This window comes from Protopterus annectens, chromosome 3.part0, assembly GCF_019279795.1.
Source record: "Protopterus annectens isolate FY-2018-M chromosome 3.part0, PAN1.0, whole genome shotgun sequence".
Classification (NCBI taxonomy): domain Eukaryota; kingdom Metazoa; phylum Chordata; order Ceratodontiformes; family Protopteridae; genus Protopterus; species Protopterus annectens.
The window spans coordinates 1,248,696,732-1,248,722,890 of NC_056731.1; the positions used below are offsets into that span (position 1 = coordinate 1,248,696,732).

General features: G+C 42.2%; 1 protein-coding gene across 1 annotated transcript in view; it reads left to right on the plus strand.

Annotated features, from left to right (window-relative positions):
• The window catches only part of LOC122797037 (histamine H3 receptor-like), a 475,949-nt gene that overhangs the window by 255,294 nt on the left and 194,496 nt on the right, over positions 1-26,159 (plus strand). The window contains 1 exon segment of the mRNA XM_044065811.1: positions 21,369-21,535. Coding sequence (XP_043921746.1) covers positions 21,369-21,535 — 167 coding nt within the window.

The window sequence follows — 26,159 nt, forward strand, 5'->3', positions numbered from 1 at the left end:
GTAATGTGAGGGTTACGTCTGTCATGAAGCTCATGTAAGATGCAGGCCGGGACACCAACTGGTCACATTGATGCTGTAATGTATGCTTTGGGGAGGGCAGCACTCACCTGTTACTGTGTGGTGTTAGGGAGGATACACTCTGTTGGGATGGGTAGTTGCTCCCTAGGGGGGATAGGGGGAGACATCTGCACTGAACCTGTTTGCCAGGATGTTGGCTATGCCAGTGGGATCAGAGTAAGTGTAGTCAGTATGCAGTAACTCACAGCATATCACTGAGTGTCCACCCAGGTTCCTGACATAACAGACAAAGGCCTTGTGATAGTCCTACTTGTCTGGTGCAATTGTCTGTGAGAAGAAGACCTTAGATAAGTACATGAGTGATCATAGCTATCTGCTAGTACAGATCACAGATGCTTTCCCCATCTGGGATTGTGCTCTAACATGTAGTAGCTTCCTCCTGACATTGTACAGCTCATTAATGGCTGGTGTCTACCAGACAGGTCCCCTGCCATTGGAGGATTGAGTCTTGTTGTTATTTGCGGTAGCACAATCCATGCAGTCCACTAGGAGTCCATAGAATGTGTATGTAAAGGATTCAGCAGTCGGAGCTGTATTTCACACTGTCTCAAGGTCTCTGAAGGATACCACCTTGCTTTGTTGAAGTGAGACATTGGCTCATCAGAAGTTCACCAAGATTACCCAGGATGGGTGTGTGGAGTGCATATGTATGTCCACTGAGATAGCTGTATGTTCCGACCTTACCAATGAGGGGTATATTGCTGGTGTGTAACATAGAGTCCCCATGTCGGTGATGATCATGTCCAATATGTATTCCCCCTTGTGGCTGTGGTGACTGGTTGTGCCATAGCATATGAATGTACAAATTGTAGCAACTGTAGGGCGAGGTTGTTGCAGCTTAAGTAGTATCCCCAGTCAATATTCATGTATCTGATGTCACCCAATATAATGGTGTTCATGGAAACCATCATATCCCCCACTGTTCCCAGGAAAGCCGAGTGTGGTTCCTGAGTATGGGAGGGTGGTCTGTAGTACGCAACAAACTGAAAGGCAGTTTCAAACAATGGTAGCTGTATATGTATGGTCTGTGATGCTTAGTTCAGTGCCACTAACCCGGAGGTGTCTGTATCTGTGATGTATATGGATACACCCCCTAGTTGTGTTGTCCGTTCCAAGTCCTGTGGTCAGAAAGCATGGTATGAAACATAATCTGGTAGTGCTGGTGTGCATATGTGACCATGAACTAGGCATCTATTAGTGCACATATATTGCTATCCCCCATACTGAGGGGAGTCCTGAGTGGCCGCAATATGAGGGTAACACATCTGGTGTTGAGCAACATTACCCTTAGTGTTATTTAACCTGTAATGTTTATGTTAGTGGGTTTGTCTTTTGAGCCCTGCTCAACAAATGCACTATGGTGGTAGCAAGAACCTTAGCCAGCATTCAAAGGTCCAAGGGTGACAGGTGCAAGCTGTCCATAGTGAAGCTATGTGGCATGTTGAGCATGACACCACAGGCTGACAGACACCGTATCCCCTATGAATGACACCAATCTGTTAGCCAAGTGTTAAACGTGATATGTTTGTCTGTATACTGTGACATCATACTTGGTGGGTGTAAGATGCTAGACAAGGTCAGGGTCATACTGGCCTGGGCAACATCATGACACTGTTCCTCCATGTACCATGTCATGTGGTCCAGGGAGTAACATCTGAGGTTTTACACACCAGCATGGACAATGATGGTACCAGTCCTGTACTTGCTTTGTAGTGACCTGACTGCATGTGTTATGTGGCAGATCCTGACACATGACAGACAGCACAAAGGGACTATTCCCTTGTATGAGCTGGTGAGTGATACATCAGTGTGTCTGACAATGTGTCGCCTATCACAACTGTATTATGTGTGTTGTGTAGCCCGAAGGCAAGTGACTGTGTGGCACCCTGACATTGTGAACTATGTGAGATGTGGGAATTGTAGTGGGGTAGCAGTTGTGTGTGTGCCTGATGTGGAGGTCTCTGCTGCTTACGCAGAGTTCATTTACAGCATCCGAGTATGTGTATGTGTGATAATGTGGTTTGAGTGCTGTCGCCAGAGGATATGTGAGACTGATATGTGGTGTGTGTGGTTATCTTCACCACCTGATAGACTATGCCAGTCATGGGTTGAGAGAGTTCAGCACCCTGTATGTCTCTATAGGTGCATCTCACACATATATCTGGGTTTGTTGTGAGGAGGGGAGTCTTGTCTGTGTACATGAGGCAGACGTGACATTGTGTCTACATCACAATATTCACCAGCTGGACTGCAGAGTGCACACAAAGCTGACCCCTGGACATGCTGGGATATCATCATGACATACTCTGTAGCCAGATGACAAAGGATCAGTAGGGTGTTAAGTGTGTAAAGGAGTATATCAGGGATTAGTGCTCAGGTTTGTTGGTGTTCTGTAAAGAGTAGCTGAGAAGGAGTCCAGACTGAACCATGACACCTACGGCAGCTATGTCATATATAGCAATGTACACACATATATGTCATGAGTCAGGGCCAATTGTACCTGACTGACAATGCCGACATCCTGACAGACAGGCCCATATATACATATCCACCTCCCACCGACGATAGCCCATATCATCATACCAGGAGATATCACATGTAGAATGGATGAACAGCTACCCTCAATGTTAAAAGCATGGCATCAAGTGGACTACATTGATGACCAATATGTGTCATGCATAAACTACAGAACAAACAGATCCTGCACCTGAACAGTCAGCTGAACACCCCCCCCCTACACAAGATGTGGAACCGTTGAATGTGTTACAGCAACTTATGGCACTCCACACAAGTGTTGGTGCACAACACACCATGGGATGTACAGTCCAGTATGCCTATGAAGTATGATCTGCAAGCCATGGAGTCCATCATGGTTGAAGTCATAAACCAAGCTATTGGAAGCTGACATACACACAACCCTACTAACCGTGGTATGCTCATGTGCAGATCATGGTTCCCAAACATGCTAGACTGTTTGCAAGGCAGCCACACAGGACATACATCACTGAACACAGCTACACATGGCTCACATACACTTTGAATAGCCCTTTATCAACATCCCAGACACATGTAGTAGCCACAAAACCAACAAGCTGTGCATAAATATGTGTTGACATATGAAGGAATGTTGATGTGTCCACAGATAGATCACACAAGGTAAGGATTATGAGTTCCTGTTCCAGCTGTTGACACCTGACGACCCACATGGACCATTCCTGGAATGGCATAAAACAAAGTGTACACACATTACCATGTCCAGTCTGATGATGTCAGCACCCTAGAAATACAGACAGAGAAGGGGAACCACCCAGTAAAGCAAATAGCGTGCTGCGCTAATGCGTCTTTCTCTAGTATCATAATTTAGTTAGGTAGGGGTTTGAATCCTGCAAACGCTGACTGTTTGTGTGTGGGGGGTGTGTGTATACGTTTGCAATTCTCTATGAAAGGAGTGCCCTTTTTGAAGACTGGGAAAACACATTACAGATGTACATTCCTCTTTGGAAAGACTGATGATGTCAGCACCCTAGAAATACAGACGGAGAAGGGAAACCACCCAGTAAAGCAAATAGCGCACCATGCTAATGTGTCTCTCTGTAGTATCATAACCTAGTTAAGTAGGGGTTTGAATCCTGCAAACGCTGTGTGTGTGTTTGTGTGTGTGGGTGTGTGTGTGTATGTGTGTGCAATTCTCTATGAAAGGAGTGGCCTTTCTGAAGACTGGGAAAACACACTATAGATGTACATTCCTCTTTGGAAAGACTGATGATGTCAGCACCCTAGAAATACAGACGGAGAAGGAAAACCACCCAGTAAAACAAATAGCGCACTGTGCTGATTCGTCTCTCTCTAGTATCATAACCTATTTAGGGAGGGTTTTGAATCCTGCAAGTGCTGACTGTGTGCGTCACTCTTGGTCAATGCAGTGTGGGTCTTGCTTTTACTATGTTATGGCATATTATGATTACAACAGTAAGTGCATTGCACACATCAGGTATATGCGTTGCAAATATATATGTGTACATGTTCCCTTAATCAGTACATAGGTGTGAAGCCTGCATACTACATGAATACATTTGTTGCCATTGACAGGTTGTGCCACAGCTTCTCAGATCATAGGTCACATATGTATGTATGTGACAGGCCCATCCACTGTCATGATCCGTGGCTAAGGTCATCTGTGCCACACACACCCATGACAGTTACTTTATAGTAGTGTGAGTGAGGGAATATGCCTGGGGTATATGTCAGGCATGTTCATACACAACCATGACTGCCAATAATGGACAGTCTTTATAGGTGTACAACCGCCTTGTGTATATGCATCCAGGCCTCCAATGTGTCATGTGACACACCTTGGGACTCCACAATACCTATGGATATGTGGATACCAAGGGGCACATGACATAACATGAGGCTGTATGTACACATTGGTACCCAACATATATGATGAGGGCTACCACCAATGTGGTACTGACGGGATAGGAAGTATAGTACATGTGGATGACTATGCCATAGTTGGCTTACTGTTATACAGCATGTATCTCATGACAGGCATCTGTCTGTATGATACCCTTGTGTAGGATATGTGTCCCATCCAGGGAATGGATTGTAGGCCACTGCATGCATTACCAGATGTGGATGGACACATCTCTAGTGTGTTTGCATGTACCGAAGGGGGCTATATGCCAAACAGGTGTGAACACAGGAATGGGTGGCGGTATTTACCACTGGTTAGTGTTATAGTGTAGCACCGGAAGGATACAACTGTTACTGAGTTCCCTATGACTGTGTGTCATTTGTCAGGACAACATCCAATGATTGCTTATAGTCATGCAGTTGAGGTTATGCATACTACCAGACCACAAATCATTGACAGATACTAACAGTATCACCCACAGCATGGTGTCTACCCATGTCATACACACATGTCTACCCATGTTAGTACATAACTGTAGTAGAATGTATACTGGCCATTGAAAGATACTGTGACATGTTCACTATGTGTACAACAGGGTATGCCACATGTCCCATGTGTCTACTATACAAGTACATATAGACAGTGCGCACCCACCATGTTCACAGATGTACACTTGCTAATCTGTACTGCACACATCACACACATACTGTCCACTCACTAACACATGTTGGCAACACATTGCACGTCAGCCAAGTGGCACATGGGTGGACAATACATAGTCAGACCTAACAGTGGTGTAAACAATGCTACATTGACAATCAGAGCTTTGATGAGTAATATCTGCTGAGATATACCTACAAGGATGTCATTCCACTTTCCTGTTGACAACTTGCTAATATTGTTACACTGCTATATTGTCACCCTGTGCATCAGCACCATGTTAGCCTGTTCCTCCATCAATGTTACAGATGACAGGAGGTGACACAGGTGTCATCATACGCGCAGGGCATTTTGTTGTTTGCCAGAGCCTGACATTGACCCATCCAATCAACATATGTGTGTGTGTGTGTGTGTGTGTGTGTGTGTGTGTGTGTGTGTGTGTGTGTGTGTGTGTGTGTGTGTGTGTGTGAGGGACAACAGTACAGCATGGGCCAATGTTGATGTAATGTGTCTGTGTATGTGTGAGCCCTAGTTGTTTGGTTAATGTGTGTGTGTCTGCATGCACACAGCTCCACCATGTGGCTGCCATATATAGTAGTTTGTGGGACAGCCACAGACTGTACCTGCTAGGCCGTACAGATTACTGTCTCCAGTCACGGACACAGTACCTGTGCCTGGCAGGGGTGCTACGGACAGTATCGGGTACCAACCCTGACTGGGTACTGTCCTCAGAGGCAGAGGTGGGATGACTGGACCCATGTCCCTGCTGGGAATGGCCAGAGCTACTTGCACATGGTCTACTGGGACGGTCAATGGACAGGCCAGCCCCAGCATTGCTGGAGCTGCTACTGCCACTATGGGAGCGGCTGTGACCCGGGGGCTGTCCGCGACCACTGCCAGCTGTTGCTGTTGCTGGCATGCATCCGCGTTGACGTCACAACCGTCCTGCATGGTCCTGACTCATGGATGACATATTGTGGAGGGCATCTATTGTCTCCCCCCAACATCTATCAATGACCTTGGTGTAAGTCCGGATGGCACCAGTAAGGTCACAGATGCTGTCATTGATAGCGGTGTAATGTGCCCTCTGTGCCCTAAGTCCCTTCCTGGTGTACCTTTCCATACGTGCCTGAGCCTGCATTACAGCCCAGAACATACTGGATGTTGTGAGACCAGTGAGGGCACACCTGCCAGGGGCAATACGACCTGCGGTGCTCCCCCGAAAACCCCTGGACCTCCACCTATGTGGTACCATTCCAGGAATATGGCTATGGCTGCTGTGAGGGGATGCAAGTGCCATGGGTACCACACTCTCCTGGTCAGTGCCAACTGTATGCTGTCCCTCGCCTATGGCCATTGGTGGTGAGGGATGTATTGGCAGTATGAGTGTGCCCATAGATGGGGTTGAACTCTGTGTACTGTCTATTGGTGGACCAATGACAGACCCTGTCAAACCTCCCTGTGTCAAAATACATGTCTCATCATCAGCACTATTCATGGTAGTGGCTTCAGGTTCCCTGCTGCATTCGGCCAGCCATAACTCAGCACCTGTGTGAAGAAGACAGGAAACACAATTTACGGTCTACACATGAACGCATGCACACATGCACACATGAACATATGCACACATGCACACATGCACACATGAACAGTAATACACTGCTCACTACAGCACATACACACACACGCACCAGCAATCCAACACATACTCTATAGTGGGTGAAGGTGGTTGTCAGTATCACAAGGTAAAAACAGTCACCACACATGTGTCAGCATGCAGAATATGTGTTGCACAAGACCATACAGTGCTAGTGTAGACGCCCCAATGTAATGGCAGTATACATGGCTTTGTTGCACCTGTGTCATTGTTCAGTGATTGGCTACACCCTGGAACACAATTTGTACATGGACACAACCCAATGCATTCCAGGACATATATGTGACACTTTGGATGGCAACTGCTGTGCATATTGTGTATACTGGCATATGTAAGCACATACACAACATGCTATGCATATTGTGTATAGGTGCATATGTTTGCACACGCACAACTTTGAGGTGCAAAGCAATGACTGCTATGAGTATAGCATGTTTTCATGTACTGCATATGATAAACGTGTTCTGTTGTGTACAGCTGTAGCAACTATGCATATCTAAGGTGCAGTACAGTGCTGCCACACTTGTGTCTGCTGCACTGCGCAGTGTATATGCTTGAGGCAGCTACTGAATTTAATGTGATGATTAATGTCTCACAGCAAACATGGACAGCATGCATTATGCATAGGTGTGTTACGTGTACATGGCCTACACCTCACCTATGACATGCACATTTCATTACCATTATTAAAGTGTTAACACACTCACCAGCATGTACCGTCTGCCCTGCTGTCACACCAGAGGGACCTACAAGAATATGACACAGTTTATCAGTGGCCACAACTGTGGTATTGCTGCCATGAGTGAGTGCACTAATCTAAAGTGGAACAACAGTCAACAGTCACAGGTGTGGAGATACTATTCCAAATATCAGTATTGCACACGAGAGGCAGCACAACTGCTAAACACATAGTACACATCTCACATAAGCATATTCTAACAATACAGGTAACAGTAGTCTACAGCTAGGGCATATTACATGTATGCTCCATGTCGCCCTGCTGGGTAGCTCCGGTCTCCATGATGACACATGCATGATGTTGCTGCTGCTGTAGGCCAAGAGCCACCATGCTTAGGAGCAGCTCCTCCACTCTGGTGAGGGGGGGATGTATGGGTGCCCCACCACCTGTGGCAAGCTGTTGCCTATGGATATCAGATGCACGCTGCCGGACATGTCTGATTAAATCACTGCAGTGATGGGGTACCTGCTCATATGTCCGGTTATGCATGCCTATGTCATTTACCCGGCGAACAAGATCTTGCCACAGTGCAGTGCGCTCATGCTAGTGCTGGCTGGCCCTGGAAAAAAGCTGTGCATAGTTTGATACAGGCTGGATTGTATGAACCCCTCCTCTGCAGCTGTATACACAGGATTGTGGTGATGAGCCATAACCCTGGAAGACAATTAAACAATATGTGTGAGCAAGTCATGTGGCACACTTAACATTATGAAGTACAGATATCACCTAACTGCCAGATATAGCATCTGTCTGTCTATCAGAGGATACACACCTTCAATACCACTTATCAGTGCTCAGCCCACAACTGCCTGACAGTGGCTGCCACATTCCATACAACAAACCAGTATACACCAGTACTTGACACACTGTATTGGATACAATGCACAACCTTACACTGGGGGTATATATCAAGCTAATGCATGATGAATATTGTCATCCAGTGTAATGAATGTAATGTACAGTTACAGTATTAACAGTAACCCACCCTAGTCTTTGATGCCATACCCCTACCTAACATATGTGCACGGTTGTTAATATAGCTGGCATACTGCTGTAACAGAGTATACATGTTGCTAGGTACACACACATACCCTATAACACACATGTGATTGCAGTCATGGTACAGGCATCATTACACACACATTAGTCAAACATACAACACACAAATGTATGCCAACACAGATGAGCATTACCTGTGCACCTTATAGTACTGTGTGCCCCTACTTACAGATACCTATGCCTGAGGAATGTAATCTGTGCAGACTACAGGAAACACACAAGACAGTGATACCAGGGAATGTGAACATACACCATACTGTGGTGTTTAGGCCTACAGCTTCAGGTAGTACAACAGTTCATATGTGACCTGGATTAACCAACAGTACCACTTACTGAGCATACATGTACTGCTACAGCCTACAATGGGACACCACAGTCGTACACAAGGTACTACGTTACAACATATGCCATCCTACTATGTCTGCATTCCAATAACTGACACATCTTTCTCTGCCCTCACACCTAGGACACAAACTACCATGACAGACACAACCTCACGCTAAGCTATCACACCTTTACAGACCTTGCACACAGTCAGTATCACACTCATTCCACCTCACATAGGTGGTATTGCACTGAGTACATGTGTGTGCACATTGTGTCATAGGTAGGTACTACACTATTGGGCCGGGGCCTACAGCAGCCTAGCCATATGCTACCCTGCCATTTGACACACATGTAATGTGATTACACTTGCTCCTGTCAAACGGATACACAGAGGCGACTCACAGGGCATATTACCTATCTCCATAACATTCATCAGGGGTATGTATGACATCTACTAATGATGAGCCATGTTTATTAATGCTGGCTAGATTAGTCCAGAGTATGGCATATTTGTGTAGAGGAACCTGTACCTCCAGCATGTGCTGTTCAGTGCGTTGACATGGATTAGGGCCCTAGGTTATGTAGTCCGGAGGGATTGTGAGGTGTTGTCATGGTGGTTGGCCGACTGCTATAGGTGTGACATACCTCTGTATGTCTGGCAGTGGTAACCTCTGTGTATGATGTATGCAATGCACTCTAGCTGTGGTTTTGTGAGTCAGTCTGCATAGGGCATGTGTTTGGGGGAGTGTCACTCTTTGTTAGGTATGTCTGTAACCTTTCCACTTGCTGTGGTTGTCATGTGAGGTACATAGCACATGGGGCATTGTGAGGAGTAGGGGGTACACTGACCTATATTTCCCTAGATGGCACACCTTTTGTGATGACACGCTAATGAGAGGGATTACAAGACTAGTGTGGAACTGTGATTATCAGAGGGGAGGCTACTGTACACCATGTCCCATGTTCCCTTCTGATACCTTCAGTGTTGGGCAGGCAACCACTTATCTGGTAGTTAGTGTGTAAAGTGTTTTGGAATGGGATATGGTACTGCAGTATCAACACTGGTGTTCAGTCAATGCGTTGGTCACCAGGCACCTGTTGCAGTACCTCTGACCCCGTGTCTCCCTCTCTCACTCTCTCTCTCTCTCTCTCTCTCTATATATATATATATATATATATACATATATATATATATATATATATATATATATATATATATATATATATATATATACACACACATATATATATATATTTATTTATTTATTTTATATATATATATATATATATATATATACATACATATATATATATATATATATATATATATATATATATATATATATATATATATATATATATATATATATATATATATATATATATATATATACACATCTCTCTCTCTCTCTCTATATATATATATATATATATATATACATACCTATATATATTCAGATATATCCAGATATATCTGTATATATATCTATATATCTCTACATATAGTTATATATGTATATATGTATATATCTACATATCTATATATCTATATATCTATATATCTACATATCTATATATATATGTATATATCTAGATATATATATATATATATATATATATATATATATATATATATATATATACGTATATATCTCACTCTCTCTCTCTATATATATATGTATATATATATATATATATATATATATATATATATATATATATACATATATACAGGTATATATACACATACTTGTAAACATCCATTGCTGTACATATACATGCACATATAGGCACATATACTGGCCACCTTTCATGTTGGGAATATGAATCATTAAACAGTTGTGAGACATACAATTTTGTAAACATTTTGCAGTGTTGTGTAGAATGCATTTTGCTGTCCTCAGGCCATATAGCTGTAGCAGGCCTCACTGTCTCAGTTACACAGCATTTAACCACCACATGACATATACCTGCACTGCTTGCTGTTTTCAATGCCACACACTACAACCTACATAGATATGTGCACATAGCAACCTTCAACAACATATATATGTCTAGCCTTCACTAACAGTTGCAGTATGTACCTTGCCCTATGCACATCTGCATTTACATATAGATATGGACTGCGCACACATATGGAGGGTTCACAGTATGTACAGTACCCTTCATACACATCATTCGCATCCCACCAAATACATATCTGTTACATACTTTACCTTTGTATTTCTTACCTCTGTCTGTTGTACCTGTTGACGTTTATTTTTCTTTTTAAATATTTTTTGTTTTTTTTATGTCTACAAACACCTCTGTTTGTTTGTTTGTTTGTTTATTTGTCTGTCTCTCTCTCTCACTTGCTTGCTCTCTCTCTCTCTATATATATGTTGCAATGATATAATTGCATGTGTGGACAGCAAGTACAAGCTGCTTTTGTAGTTATCTGCACATGTGCAGGTGATGGCCTCTGCACCAATTGGTGCCCACCATTTAGTAATTGCATGCATCCTGCTGTGTGCTAATTTCAGTTCTCACTGTGATTTCAGGACACTGCTATAAAATGATAGGTTAGGTAGGCATAGGCCTTTCAGTTTTGCAAGGTGGGGACCATGCTTGTTTGCTGTGGACACTGTTGTGTGAGTCAGAAGGTTGGTATATGTCTCATATCTGAAGCTGGGTTGTAGACAGTGAAATGCATGTTGTACTGAAACCTGACTGTTGCTTCTTCCAGTACACTCTTCTCAGTGTGTCAGTTTACTCACACCTCCTAATGCTAATACTGGATACATGGGAGTATGTACTTTGTTTTGGAATTAGGAAATTAACTAGCATACAACAGTGGTTATTCCAATGTATTGCTCTGGCTTTCCTTTATTCCCTTCACATTCACGCCTTGTAAGGCATGTTATATTTCTGTCTTGAAATGTATTGCTCTGGCTTTCGTATTTCCCCTTTACATTCACTCCTTTTGATGCATGTTATATTTCTGTCTTGAAATGTATTGCTCTGGCTTTCGTATTTCCCCTTTACATTCACTCCTTTTAATGCATGTTATATTTCTGTCTGTCTTGAAATGTATTGCTCTGGCTTTTGTATTGTCCCTTTACATTCACTCCTTTTAATGCATGTTATATTTCTGTCTGTCTTGAAATGTATTGCTCTGGCTTTTGTATTGTCCCTTTACATTCACTCCTTGTAATGCATGCTACATTTCTTTCTTGCAATGTAATGCTCTGGCTTTCATATTTCCCCTTTACATTCACTCCTTTTAATGCATGTTATATTTCTGTCTTGAAATGTATTGCTCTGGCTTTTGTATTTTCCCTTTACATTCACTCCTTTTAATGCATGTTATATTTCTGTCTGTCTTGAAATGTATTGCTCTGGCTTTCGTAGTTTCCCTTTACATTCACTCCTTGTAGTGCATGTTAGATTTCTTTCTTGAAATGTATTGCTCTGGCTTTCGTATTTCCCCTTTACATTCACTCCTTTTAATGCATGTTATATTTATGTCTTGAAATGTATTGCTCTGGCTTTCATATTTTCCCTTTACATTCACTCCTTTTAATGCATGTTATATTTCTTGCAGCACCAAGTTATTGTATATCTGCTGTGGCTTAGTGGTATGTCATGCAGACTGGTGAGTCCAAGGTGTGGGGTTTGAGACTGACAAGGATATTTTATTTTGCTGCTGAGGAGTACAAGGGCCTTGTCATACAGAGTGACTAAGGCACTTTTAAGCAGTTGTAAGCGGGTTTGTGCGAGTTTGCGTGATGCTTAGCTACACTTTTCTACGCTCAGCTAATTGCACACAAGCGCACACATGCTTACAACTGCTTAAAAGTGCTTACTCCCGCTAACACATGCATTATTTTCTTTTAAAGAAAAGAAAATGGGGAATAGGAAAGTGGTGAAAAGGGGGGCACAAAGAGGGTAGGACAGTAGGAAAACAAGTTTGGGATGTGCAGGAAGGATGTAGGAAAGGCCCATAGCTGCCCAATTCTTTACCAGCAACAGCTGTCTATATGTTAGAAATTTAGAGTGAGATTTGAAACCTTCCACCCCTGAGAGAGGAGTGAGGACAACAAAGTATGTTGTAGAGCCAATTGTAATTATTAGTTTACATGTCCAGCAGACATGTGTGTGAAATGGGCAGCTATGTATGGGGCGTAATTTTTTTGTGGGATCAGAGTGCCCTTTTTATTTTTTTGTTCAGGTGAGAGTGGAATGTGAGGTACAGGAAGTAGGTATATTTGGGGAGGTAGGTTGGGGAGGTTAACAGACAAGACAAACAAGACGCATACAGGGACGGAGTATAACACATGTTGGGGGTAAACACAATTGATGGGGATGGATGTTTGGATATTGCAAGCCCTTGAGCCCATAGATGGCAACAGTGGAACTGAGATCCCCACCCATGGGCAGTTACCACTGCACCTTCACAGCCCAGGCTGGGGCTGTGCTGGGGGCTGGATAGGACGGGCAGGCACACCCATGAGTTGTGCCACTCTCGCCTCAAGCTGGCGTAGGGGATCAGTCACGGAACGCCTGATCTCACTACGCACCACAGACCGGACCGTTTGGAGGGTGAGTGGAGGCTCTCCTCCGGCCACACTTGCAGAGGGGGGGTGAGCCCCATCCCCTGCAGGGCTTCCACCCGAAGGTGGCACAGAGCCACCAGAGGAGGAGGTCCCAGCCTGGGCACTGGTGCCAGGTACACTCGCCAGCTGAGGTGGGAGAGGTGCACTCGCCAGCTGAGGTGGGAGAGGTGGGTCCGCTGACACCCGCCTTCCCAGTTGTCCCATGTTTAGCAGTATTTAATGGCATTTTGGGTTAGTAACAAACGACACCATTCCAAATTATGTTATGATCTGAAGAAGCGTAGCCAGCACTACGCGAAAGCGCTCATTTTATCCTGAATAAATTCGTCTTGTTTTTCACATTGTGCTTGTTTATTGAACTTTTGACCATCAGAAGAAGGACTACATCGTGGTTTTACCTCTCATTGTTACTATTTCACCATTCCAAATTAGTTGTAACAGCATGCATTAGTATTCCCATTCACCAAACACACATGGATTCCAAAAGTTGAACAGCAAGCATAACACATGCATATTTAGGACAACAGTGGACATTCCAACAGCATGCAGGGTTGATTGGTGGCAACAGGCCATCAGGTTTGGACTTGTGAACAGGGCACATGCATCAACGTACATGCAGATATGTATAAACCAACAGGACAAATGTCCATAGGAATTAATTGTGAATACACATACCCAGTTTGGTGTGGAATAGAATCATTTGTGAACATAAGGTAGGGTGATAAAATATTACATTAACAACTTAAAATACCTATACGTATACTATACATTCCTACTAGATGCATATATATATCCCCTACATGTATTAGTACAGTTTCCTGTATGTAACCTTACAAATGTTGATGATGGAGATGTTACTGCTACATTAATATACATTCCATTTGTATTCATCCTGCTAAATTTGAACAGTTATGTACAGTTCTAGCAGCACACTGACATTTGTGGGATCACAAGCACAAGCTGCTCATGTACCGGATTAACAGGTAAATACTATACATGACACAGCTGAGGACTATAAATATTCTTCTGACATACTGGCATTCCCATCAGCCAGTTTATATGGGCCTAAACAACTGTGGATGTTCAGCATTTCATACAACCATACTATCTCCATAACGCAAGGGTACAACAACATATCCAAAATGTGGGATGGACACAGTCCAGGTATTGTACTTTATTAAAACATTTCACTCTTTGGTTGTGGCTATCTCATTCATTTCATTATGTCGTGCATGCAGTATACCTTTATTCCAGACTTCGTCTTTCTCACACTCTCTCACTTATTTTATATTTACATTTCAGGATGGTACTTAATGCTAGGCTTTATTAACATTTATTACTGGCTTACAACAATCCTTTCCAGCTGACTCACTTATTTCATATGACAGTATATACAAGGATGTATTCAATACTTGTCTGTCCTTTATTGATAGATTAGAACACTCATTTTCAGGCTGAAGCAGTTATCTGATATTACAATACAGGTGGGAACTCTATTTGAGACTTGTTTACTCTTTATTAATGGATTGCAATACTCCTTTTCGGGCTGCATCACTTATCTGATCTTAGAATACTAGCTGAAGCTTTATTCTAGGCTTATTTGACCTTTATTATTGGGTTACAACACTGAACTCTTTTACAGGCTGTCTCACTTATATTCTATAATAATACCAGCTGAATAATTACTAACCTGCCTGGTGGCGCAGCCTTACCAGCCTATCATCATAGGCTTGCTGATTCGCGGAATGAACACCTGCAGCTGTAATATAAATGAAGGGATATTGGAACATACCTATCCATACTATAGGCTAGGATAGCATTTCTTACATACTTAATTACATGTATACTTATTCAGTAGTGGGGCATTGGGCATTTGACGGGCCTCCTGGATCCATCGGTTCAGTTGGTCCTTTTTTCGTCACTTCAGGTCCGCATGGTGGTGACGGACCTGTTCACCAGTTCTCGGAATGCCTCTGGCACTGGTGAGATCATGTGCCATCTGGTTCCATGCCTCTGCCTTATATGCACCCCATTGAACCTGGCCCTGCATGAGTCGGTCTTCATGATGATGGACTAGGAGCCAAACCATATATTTGGACTCCTCAATGCCCCACCTTTGTGCTCTAAAGTGATTTCCCTCTCCGACACCTGCCATCCTGACTGCAAATGGGTACCACAATCAGTTATGGTGTGTATTCCCACCTATGGAGCTTATATATGCCGGTTTTTCCGCAATTATTTGTAACTGGCCGTTTTGGAAATTTCTCAGCTAAGAGCAAACCTGCTTTGTCATGGTTATATTTTCATTCATTCCTATATATATGGTAATACTGGATTTCTAGGTACAAGTGTCATGGCTTAATGGTTCAGTACTTTGACTATGGTGCACAGTATCCTGGGTTCGACTCTTGTCATTGCTTTTTTATTTTACTACTGTCTAGACAGGCTAGGAGGTGTGTCTGTGTAAAGGCGACTTTGCTACACGTTGCCCAACGTTGCCCGACGGTAAGCTGGTTGGCACACTGCGCAGCTCCGTGCAAACGGCTTACGCTGGGTAAAGCGTTATTTAGTTATGTGCAGTCATATTAAGCTGGGTTCAGTGCTGTTTGGCTACGGGCACTCATTTTAAGCTGGGTAAAGTGCTGCTTAGCTATGGGCACTCATATTAAGCTAGGTACAACGCTGCTTAGCTACGGGCACTCATATTAAGCTTGTTAAAGCACTGCTAAGCTACGGACAATTATGATCCTTTTTATATATACATAATATAGGTTTTGTTCACAAATACATGGGCCATTTTATTACATTTTACTTAAATTAAATTTATATATATCGGGAATTGTTTCATACTTATTTAAAGAAAAATGGAGGGGGATGTTGTGGGTCTCGAACTGTGACTACCTATTCGTTGGGCGACGTCTCTACCGCTATGCTTTTGCTACGTTGCTTAATTTGCATATGTAGATCTTATATGCTTTTCAATGTCATATCTGCTAACTGTGGTTGAGCAAAGGGCATACCCGCGCAAACGAACGCAAATGCGGGCAAACATATTGGAAATTATAAAAAAAAAGAATGAAACGGTTATTTTTACTTTTTAAACACTTTCACTAGGGTTTAGTCTGTGGGGATGTGTGGTGTTGTGTTTCTTGACATTTCGGCAGACTCGCTCGTGGGTGTTTACTATCAGGACTCTAACTCTTCTGGGGGCGTGTCCCTTTGCAGTACTCGGCAATTGGAAACGCCCCCTACTTTCCTACATGGACCGTGTTAGACTAGAGTATGAGTCAGCATGCCCTCATGAATATGCATGGCATGCTGACGTCATACTGTTCAACTGCAACTTCCGTGTAAGACTTATTTAGTCTTACACGGAGGATTGCTGAATCCGGGGATCTGTATATTGTACTGGTTTTAAAAATTTAAATTTTTTGATTTTGGAACAACTCTCAATGGAAGATGTTACTGGGGACTGGGAAAAATAGATTGCTGCATAAAGAAATGAAATGGCAACTTAAATTGGATGTTACCTATCTGCCGGGACTAAATGAAAGTATTTCAATTCTTAGTGAGTTTAAAAGACGGGCACAACAAGTTTTATGTTTTGTTTTTAGCAATAATATGTTTTCATGTGTTTTAGGAACATTTTAAATATATTTTAAATGTGTTGCAAAAGTGCTTTAAGACCAGCATGCTGAAAGCAAATGCAATGGCTTACAGAAGAGGCATGTAAGCACTGGCTCTGCTATTTAATTGTTAATTTGATTGAGTAACTAGGTTCTGAAGATGTCTGTTATATCAGATGAAAGCACTTAACTGTTACTTGTGGATTTTATCTCTGTGGATTAAAAGGTGTTTGCTGTGCTACTAATTGACTGACTTTGTTTTTTCTGTTATAGTTCCTTTTTTAGACAGCATCAGTTTTCTAAAACTTCCGACATAGCAAAATAAGAATCTATATAACATAAAGGCATTGCTGTCCAATGCTAAGAGTCTAAGGAAAAAAAAAAAAAAAAAAAAAAACACTCATTGCCTTGGAAAACATTTATATAGTCATTGTCATAGAAACCTGGCTCAAGAACAGAGAGCACACAATCTTTGCAGGGTTTCAATGCCTTCCACACATTCAGGTAATCTGCTTTTTATGAAGACACTAAAGGTGGTGGTGCCTCCATATTTAAAAAAAAATAACCTCCAGACTCATTAAAAAATTACTTTCAGTCTTGTTAAACAAGATAATTACCTTGGATTCTCCACATCCAAGTTTATTCAGTAAACCCACAAATACAAGCATCTCTATGTCCAACGTAGTATCAACAAAACCCCTTATCATATTATACCTATCTATAGGAACCTCTCTATGCCCCCATTAGACCATAGCTCATACCTAACTAGTGTGGATTCCCAATACATTAAGAAAAAACACTTTTCAAGGATACTTCAAATACCACATTTGGGAGACCTACACATCCTAAGATATGTATGCCCAGAAATTCCTGGCCTTCATCAGTATAAACTCTCTGGATCAGTTACAAACACTCTCCTTCACTCCTCAAATATAAAACAACTCTGACCCAATGGAACCTGAATAACCACCGACTGTGGTCACAACACAGACAACAAAGTGAAGCAATCTGAAGCAAATATTGTTCTTTATTCTCTAAAGCCTCGATGTTTCCACCTTCAAGGAATTGCTTCAGATTGCTTCACTTTGTTGTCTGTGTTGTGACCACGGTCGGTGGTTATACAGGTTCCGTTGGGTCAGAGTTGTTTTATATCTCTGGATCAGTTAGTTTGCACTCCAAGCAGTGGTGATAAAATCTTGGAATGGCATAACTGCATCTGTCTCACTCCAAAGTAAATATAATGCAAAATTTAAGGATAAGCCCTTATGGCAGAACCCAAATAAAAACAGACTCTGTAATAAAATAAAATAAAAAAATGATCACACACAAAAATAAATTTAATTCTCAGGATGCTAAAAACACTCTTAGTCAACTAAATAAGGAACTGTGGTCCATGATCAAATCAACCAAAGCCAAATCTAATGTAAAAAATAGCCACCCAAGTGAAAGATACCCACAAAACCTTCTTTAACTATGTTAATGGCATCAGAAATAATGCCCAGCAGTGCAGAGAACAAATAGTAAATGACATCACATAATCAGACTTAGAAAACATAACCAGTCTACTTGTCACAAATTTAGCTCTAGCCTCCACTGCCTGTCTCCTCATATATTCCCAGATTATATACACTTCCCCTGTCAGATTTCCCAAGAACAAGTCCTCAAGGCAATATCCAAGGACAAGAACACTGCTTGCATGCAACCAGGTAGCATGCCAGATTCCCTAATGACCACCTTGAAACAGGACTTATCAGAAACCCCCAACCAGGGTTGTTTAATATCAGACTCCAAACAGGCTTTGTGCCTGTCAAATGGATGACAACAGCAATTATCCCCTTGTATAAAGCTGCATGCACAACTTGTTATTCTATTCACTTTCTAAGCTTATAAAAGTAGTATTTAAAACATGTCTCCTAATTTGGGCCATTGAATCTCCATTATTTTTGGCTATGTCCAGAATTCTTACAGTAAACGGTTGAAATGTGTGCACATAGAAAACCACATAAAGTGAAGCTCTTCCTTTATTCTATTCAAAGGTAATGTGGACATCAGAATGAGAAACAACAGATTGACCACTGGTTTTGCACCTATATCCCCTCATGGATAAGAAAAATAAATGCCCTGACCCTTCAGATATTCCATACACAGAATATAAGGGCTAGAAAAAATGGGCATGTGAATCTAAATTTTTTAAGATTCTCACAGAGCAATAGCCCCTCTCAGTGCAAGAAATCTGGATAAAGCCAGAAATAATGGTGGGACAAAGACCCAGAATTAGTGGCAGATTTTAAATATTGCTCCTGTAAGCTTACAAAGTTGTTAGAATAACAGGTTTTGCATTATTGTGTATTTTCTGAAGGATATGAAGTCTGAAACTCAAAGGTCTGCCAATATTTAATATCATTTAGGGACTTCAATCCTGAATGATTTGCCGGAAAACCACACATTTTATGAGGAACAGACCAAAAAATATGAGGCAAAATCTGGACATTCTGTGAACATCCGGACAGTTGAGAGGTATGGACAGCCTAGAAAGTACCTGTGAATCTATGAACCTAACAACATTCTGATTTTCCAGCATCAAAGCTGAGCATGCTACCAACTGATTTCACCTTTTTTTTTAATTTATCCTTAAAGGACATAAACTATTCATCATGTGATCAGACAGCAAAATTAACTCAGAAGAGTCAAAACTGATTCAGCAATCCTGCCCATGGTATTCCACATGTGGCCAAACTGCCCTTAGACTATGTGGCTCTCAGTTGTACTTTCCACCATTTTAGCAGAATCAAGCCCTGCACGTCTGGTACAGGAAGCCCCTCACTACACAAGTCTTTAATCCTCTGGCTTCCTGGGGTTGGACAAGGTCAAAGGCCAAATTAGCTTCCCACATAGGGCTAGCAGTTAAAGACAACTGCCAATGCATTCAAAAATGGAAACATAATTCAAGTTAGAGTTAGAAAATCACCACCACCAAGGTATCTATGAACAATAAGTAATTAACTCCTGTTAATAATGTCCTTAAGTGTCCATACTCTGGTTGTCATCAAAAGTGGTAATCACGAGGGTCCCTTAAAGTAGTTAGAAATTTAGTTCCTTGTTACTACTGCTTATACAACAGAAGTAATAACTTAGCAGCCACTACAACTTCAGCAAACCTGTCTTTAACTTGCTTTCTGTATAATAATACTCAATTAGTGATGCAACAGCAATAACAGATGAATCCTAAGATCAGATCAGGTACAATATAACCTATTACTCAATTTGCTTTAATAAACTAGCTTGATCCAATAAACCTTGCAACAACAGTTATTATATACATATTGGCCACAATAGTCCATTAAACACAAAGCATAGCCCAGAAGAAGCTCGCTAACAACTCTTCGCATTAATCCTCTGTGTTTCAAACCTGTGACCTTTGGCACATTACCCAAACACTGATGCTGTCTTCCCTTGTATTTTTTTCTGTTTCTTTTATTATAATGGGCAATACTGTCCAGCTGGGTATAATCACACTCATGGCACTTGTGTCAGACAGAGGCCACTCTCCTTACTTCAGCTGAAAATACCTACAGTTGCAGCCTCATCAGCACCACCCCCCAGCACTTGCAACTCTCTGGCTTACAAACAGCTTCCCCGGAGATGCAATCAACCTCTATTCCTAATGTGCTCCTCCTTCATGTTGCCAACTCACCTGTAATGCTGTTTTTCTCTGGTCAGGTTGTGTAGAACATCGTTTCCCATCCTAAACTGCTTGGTGAGCATTAGGGTTACTATCTCCACCTGTTATTTTTGTATCTCTGCTCAACCCTGCCTCTGCCTGTCCAATCCACCTCACACCCCCCACCACCACCAAATGTGGTTGGAACTGATAGCACAGTCTCCAGCCATAGTATTTTTCAGAGTAAAATTATTCTTTATTTACATGTTTCATGCATATCACTTTAATTGACCTTTTTTGGATGATACATGAAGGCGAGCACTTTCTTCACTAACTCAATACATCCAGTAGCCTGCTCACAGTTATATTTGATTGTCGTTATGTTCTTATGTACTTGTGTATCCATCTCAGAAGTTGGAATCAAAGCAGAATTAATTTAAATAATGAATTGTTTCTTCTTCACTCACTGCTGAAAATAAGATAGACTGTTCTTAGGTGTATTTTTGTAGTCATACAAGCATTTAGTAAGTCATTTTCATTTTGTTCTAGGTGTAGTCTCTATTCCTTTTTATATACCATATGGGCTATATGGAATTTGGACACTTGGAAAAACACTTTGCAAGTTCTGGATGGTAATGGACTACACTGCATGTGCAGCTTCAGTTTTTAACATTGTTCTTATAAGTTATGATCGACACCAATCCGTCACTAAACCAGTAAGAATTAAATATAAATTTATTTCACATTACTACACAGTTTGAAAAAAATGGCTTAGTAATACATTTAGCTATGTAGCCATCTAGCTATCTGTCTATTGATGGGATTTTACTAACAAATAATTATTTTTAAGCTACATTTTATCCAATTATATTTGCTGTCAGTAACATACACAGTTAAATGATGATGTCATAACACTGCATTGCATTTATAAATGCACTAAACAACAAAAAGCCAATATTTTGAGATTAAGCAGAATTTTACATAGACTTCTTGCATTTTATTTAAAATCTCGCAAGTGTTTTATCACTTTATATTGTCTTGTGATCTGTTTCTTACTCACAGTGCAAGTAAAAAAAAAAATTCCCAATCTTTATCCTTCCCAACATTAATAAATTAACTTGTTTATGTTAATTAAAATGCAATTATTAAACTATAACTAGTAGAACAGCATTAGTTTTATAACAGTGTGTATATGTCTGAAAAGTATCTAAATCCATTAAAGGTGTATTTCACTTTTCCCCTCTTACTATGCACTCTAATAGAAGTGCATATACATTCTGTTTGAACTGTCACAAAGATGTTACAAAACTAAATTATGAACAAAAAGCAATCATACAGTGACAGGTCATTATTATTCAAAAAATGTGCATGCTGATTGGACATCCCATCCAGCATGCCCATTGTAAATTGAGCATATACCAATATAAAAAAGTCCAGCCACTAAAGTACAATTTAGTGGCCAGACTTTTCTCTTGGAATATGCTATGGAGGGCAGAGCAAAATACAAGAAAATCAGGAATGTTTTGCAAAAGTAAAGAAAAAGAAATGTGCCAGATTTTCCTTGTATTTCTGCACTGTCCCTCCTTAAATCTTAGGTTCATAGGTTTATACTAGGCTATCTGCCCTAGGGCATTTATAAGCCTAGCCAGCATGTATTTGGCTTTCGCCACCCATTTTAAATTAATTTTGCTATGCCCTTTTTCAAGGTTAGTATACTGTGCCTCTGTCTAACAGTGACACATTAGTGATACCAGGGGTAAACCTATGATCTCCCATCTACTCATCAAGATTCCTCTTGAAGGGAGTCAATGATGGACTCTGCCTAACCTGGACTGGGATTTTATTCCAGAGTGAAGGGAGCCTCTGGGTTATGAATCTCTCCCTCCAGCATGTCCTATTTATTTCAGTGCTGAGGTTCAAGTCTCTCGAGCACGTAGCTCGATGGGATTTGGATTTTCTGAGATGCAGCATGTCCATTAATTCCGGGTTGGACATGGCTTTATATGTCAGGCACAGATCGCCTCTGAGCAGGCGGTATGCCACCGAGTAGAGCTGGAGTTTCTTTAACCGGGCAGCATATGGCATCTGTTTGAGCTCTTTAATCCTCTTGGTGAGGTACTTTTGGGGTCTTTCCAGTTGCTGCAGGTGTCTGGTAAGGTACATCTCAAAAGGGGCATTGTACTCAATTATGGGCCTGATGAGGGATGAGTAAAGAGGCACGACGACCTCCTCTGATCTAGATGTGAATCCCTTCATGATTAGGTGGGCTATATAAAATGTTTTTCTAACCACTTTGGCCACGTGGTTTTCAAATGAGAGATTGCTATCAACTTGTGTCCCCAGGTCCCTAATTACTTCTTCTGTAAGTAATGGATTACCACCTATGTGGTAATTTGTGGGCACTTTGTTTTTGCCAAAGGGGAAGACTATACACATTTTGGCGTTTAGCTTGAGGCCATGGCTCTGGCACCAGTTGTCTGTTTCTATGAGGCCCTTTTGTAGGATGCTTGTGTCAGCTGGAGAGTCGATTATGGCACCTAGTTTGCAGTCATCTGCGAACTTGGTCAGCCACAGTCCTTCCATGTTGGCCTGTACCTCCGAGAAATATATACAGAACAAGAGATGTCCCAGGACTGAGCCTTGTGGGATGCCACTTGTAACTGGTTTGGAGTCTGACATGGTTCCAGCAATTCTAACCATGTGGGTTCTGTCCTTGAGCCAGTTTGTAACCCATCTAGTGACATAGGGGTTTATATTTAAGCTGGTGAGCTTATCTACAATGCCTGAGTGGGGTATTGTATCGAAGGCTTTTGCGAGGTCCAGGTAGGCTGTGTGGACCACCTTCCCCTCATCAATGGCCTTGGTGACTGTTTCAAAGAAATCAACCAGGTTTAAGAGGCAGGATCTGCCCTTAACAAAGCCGAACTGGGTAGGATCCAGTGTCTGTAGGCCCCCAATATCTTTATTTATGAGGACCATGATGATCCTTTCCATAGCTTTGCAGACCAAGCTAGTCAGGCTTATGGGGTGATAGTTTCCAGGATCCGTTGAGGCACCACCTTTGTGGAGAGGGACCACTGTTGCTGTACGCCACTCTTTGGGTGCATATCCTGTAGTAAGGCTGAGATTGAACAGTAGTTTTATGCTTGGGTTTAGCTCTTCTTGGAGTTCATGTAGGATGCAGCCCGAGACACCGTCTGGTCCCACTGATGCTGTGTTTTTTGCTTTGGAGAGGGTGGCTCTTACCTGAGCATCTCAGATGACGGGGGGGGGCAGCACTCTGCTGGGATAGATATTTGCCCTTTTGGTGGGGGGGGGAGTTTGCGCTGAACCTGTCAGCTAGGATGTTGGCAATGTCTGTGGGTTTGGTGTATTTTTTGTCATTTTGGACTAATTCTGAGCATATCTGGGAATTCCCATCCAGGTTCCTAACATAACTAAAGAAAGCCTTGTGATTATCCTTAGTGTCCTGTGCAATTTTTCTCTCGAAGCTGGCCTTAGATGATTTTATGAGTGTCTGTAGTTTTTTGCTAATACTGATCAGAGATGCCTTTCCTTTTTGGGATTTTGCTCTATCATGTAGTAGCTTCCTTCTTCTATTGTATAGTTTGTTTATGGCTGGGGTCCACCAGACATGACGCCTGCCTTTGGAGGATTGGGTCTTGGTTTTATTTGGGATTGCATGGTCCATACATTCCTGAAGGTGTTCATAGAATGCATTTATAAAGGATTCTGCAGTCTGGGCCGTATTTTCCACAGGCCCGGGGCTTTGAAGGATTCCACCTCAGTTTTGAGGAGTGTGAAATTTGCTTTAGAGAAGTTTTTCACTGTGGTTTTCTGGGCAGGGGGTGGGGTCGGGATGTGAATATCCAGTGAGATTAGTTTATGGTCTGATCTTACCAGTGAGGGATACACTTCTGGTCTGGAGCATAGAGCCCCCATGTTGGTGACGATCAGGTCCAGTATGTTTTCCCCTCTTGTGGGAGTGGTAACAAGTTGTTCCATAGCATTTGAGTTTATAAATTCAAGGAACCTTTGGGCTAGGGTGTTGGAGCTAGAGTAATGCTCCCAGTCTATGTTTGGGTAGTTGAAGTTGCCCAATATAATGGTGTTTGGAGAGACCTTCATATTTTCCAGTGTTCTCAGGAAGGCCGAGTGGGGTTCCTGGGTTTGGAGGGTGGTCTGTAGCAGGCTATAAACTGGAAGGCAGTTTTACCCACTGTTAGTTGCACATGGATAGCCTCTGATGCTTTGTGCTGTGCCACCAACCTGGAGGTGTGGGTATCTTTGACAAATATTGATACTCCCCCTCCTTTTTGGTTTGGTCCAAGTTTTGGGGCCAAAAAGCATGGTATGAGGTATAACCTGGTCGTGCTGGGGTGCTCTCGGGAGCCTTGAACCAGGTTTCTGTTACTGCACAGATATCGATGTTCTCCATGCTAAGGAGAGTTTCGAGTGCGTGCATCTTGAGGTTTAGACTTCTGGCATTGAGTAGCATTACACTTAGTTTCTTATCCCTTGTGATACCTATGGAGGTGGGTTTGTCTTTTGAGCCTTGCCTAAAAAAGGCACTATGGGGGTGGCAAGAGCCTTTGCCAATATCTGAAAGCCCAGTGGTGACAGGTGCAAGCCATCCCTAGCGAAGCATCGTGGCTTGTCGAGCATGTCATCCCAGGCTGACAGGCATTGGATCCCCTTTGAATGACACCAATACTTAAGCCAATTGTTGAAATTGATCATCTTGTCTTCATATTGTGGCATCATTCTTGGTGAGGGTAAGATGCTACTCAAGGTCAGGGTCATACCGGCCTGGGCTACATGCTCAGAGTGCTCCTCTATGTCTCTTTTCATGTAGTCCAGGGAGGTACGTCTCAGGTCATTCACACCAGCATGGACAATGACTGAGTCATATTTGTACTTGCCTTGGAGTGACCTGAGTGCTTGTGTTATGTGGCGGATCCTAGCACCCGACAAGCAGCTCACCGTGACCTTCTCCTTGTTCAGCCTGGTGAGCGGGACATCAGTGTGCCTGATGATAGAGTCACCTATTACAAGTTTATCAGGTATGTTGTTTAGCCTTAAGGGCTGTGACTGTTCGACATACTGGCTTTGTGAGCTATATGTTGCACGTGTTTTGTTTTGGGGTAGTGGTTGCTTGGGTTTCTGCTTTGGAGGTCTCTGCTGCTTATGCAGATTTTTATTTAGAGCCTCCGAGTATGTTTTTGTGTGTTTATGTGTTTGGTTTGCTGTCGTGGTAGGTGTATGTGAGACTGGAATTGTAGTGAGTGTGGTTTCCTTCTCCTCCTGACTGGTTACGCCAGTACTGAGTTGAGAGAGCTT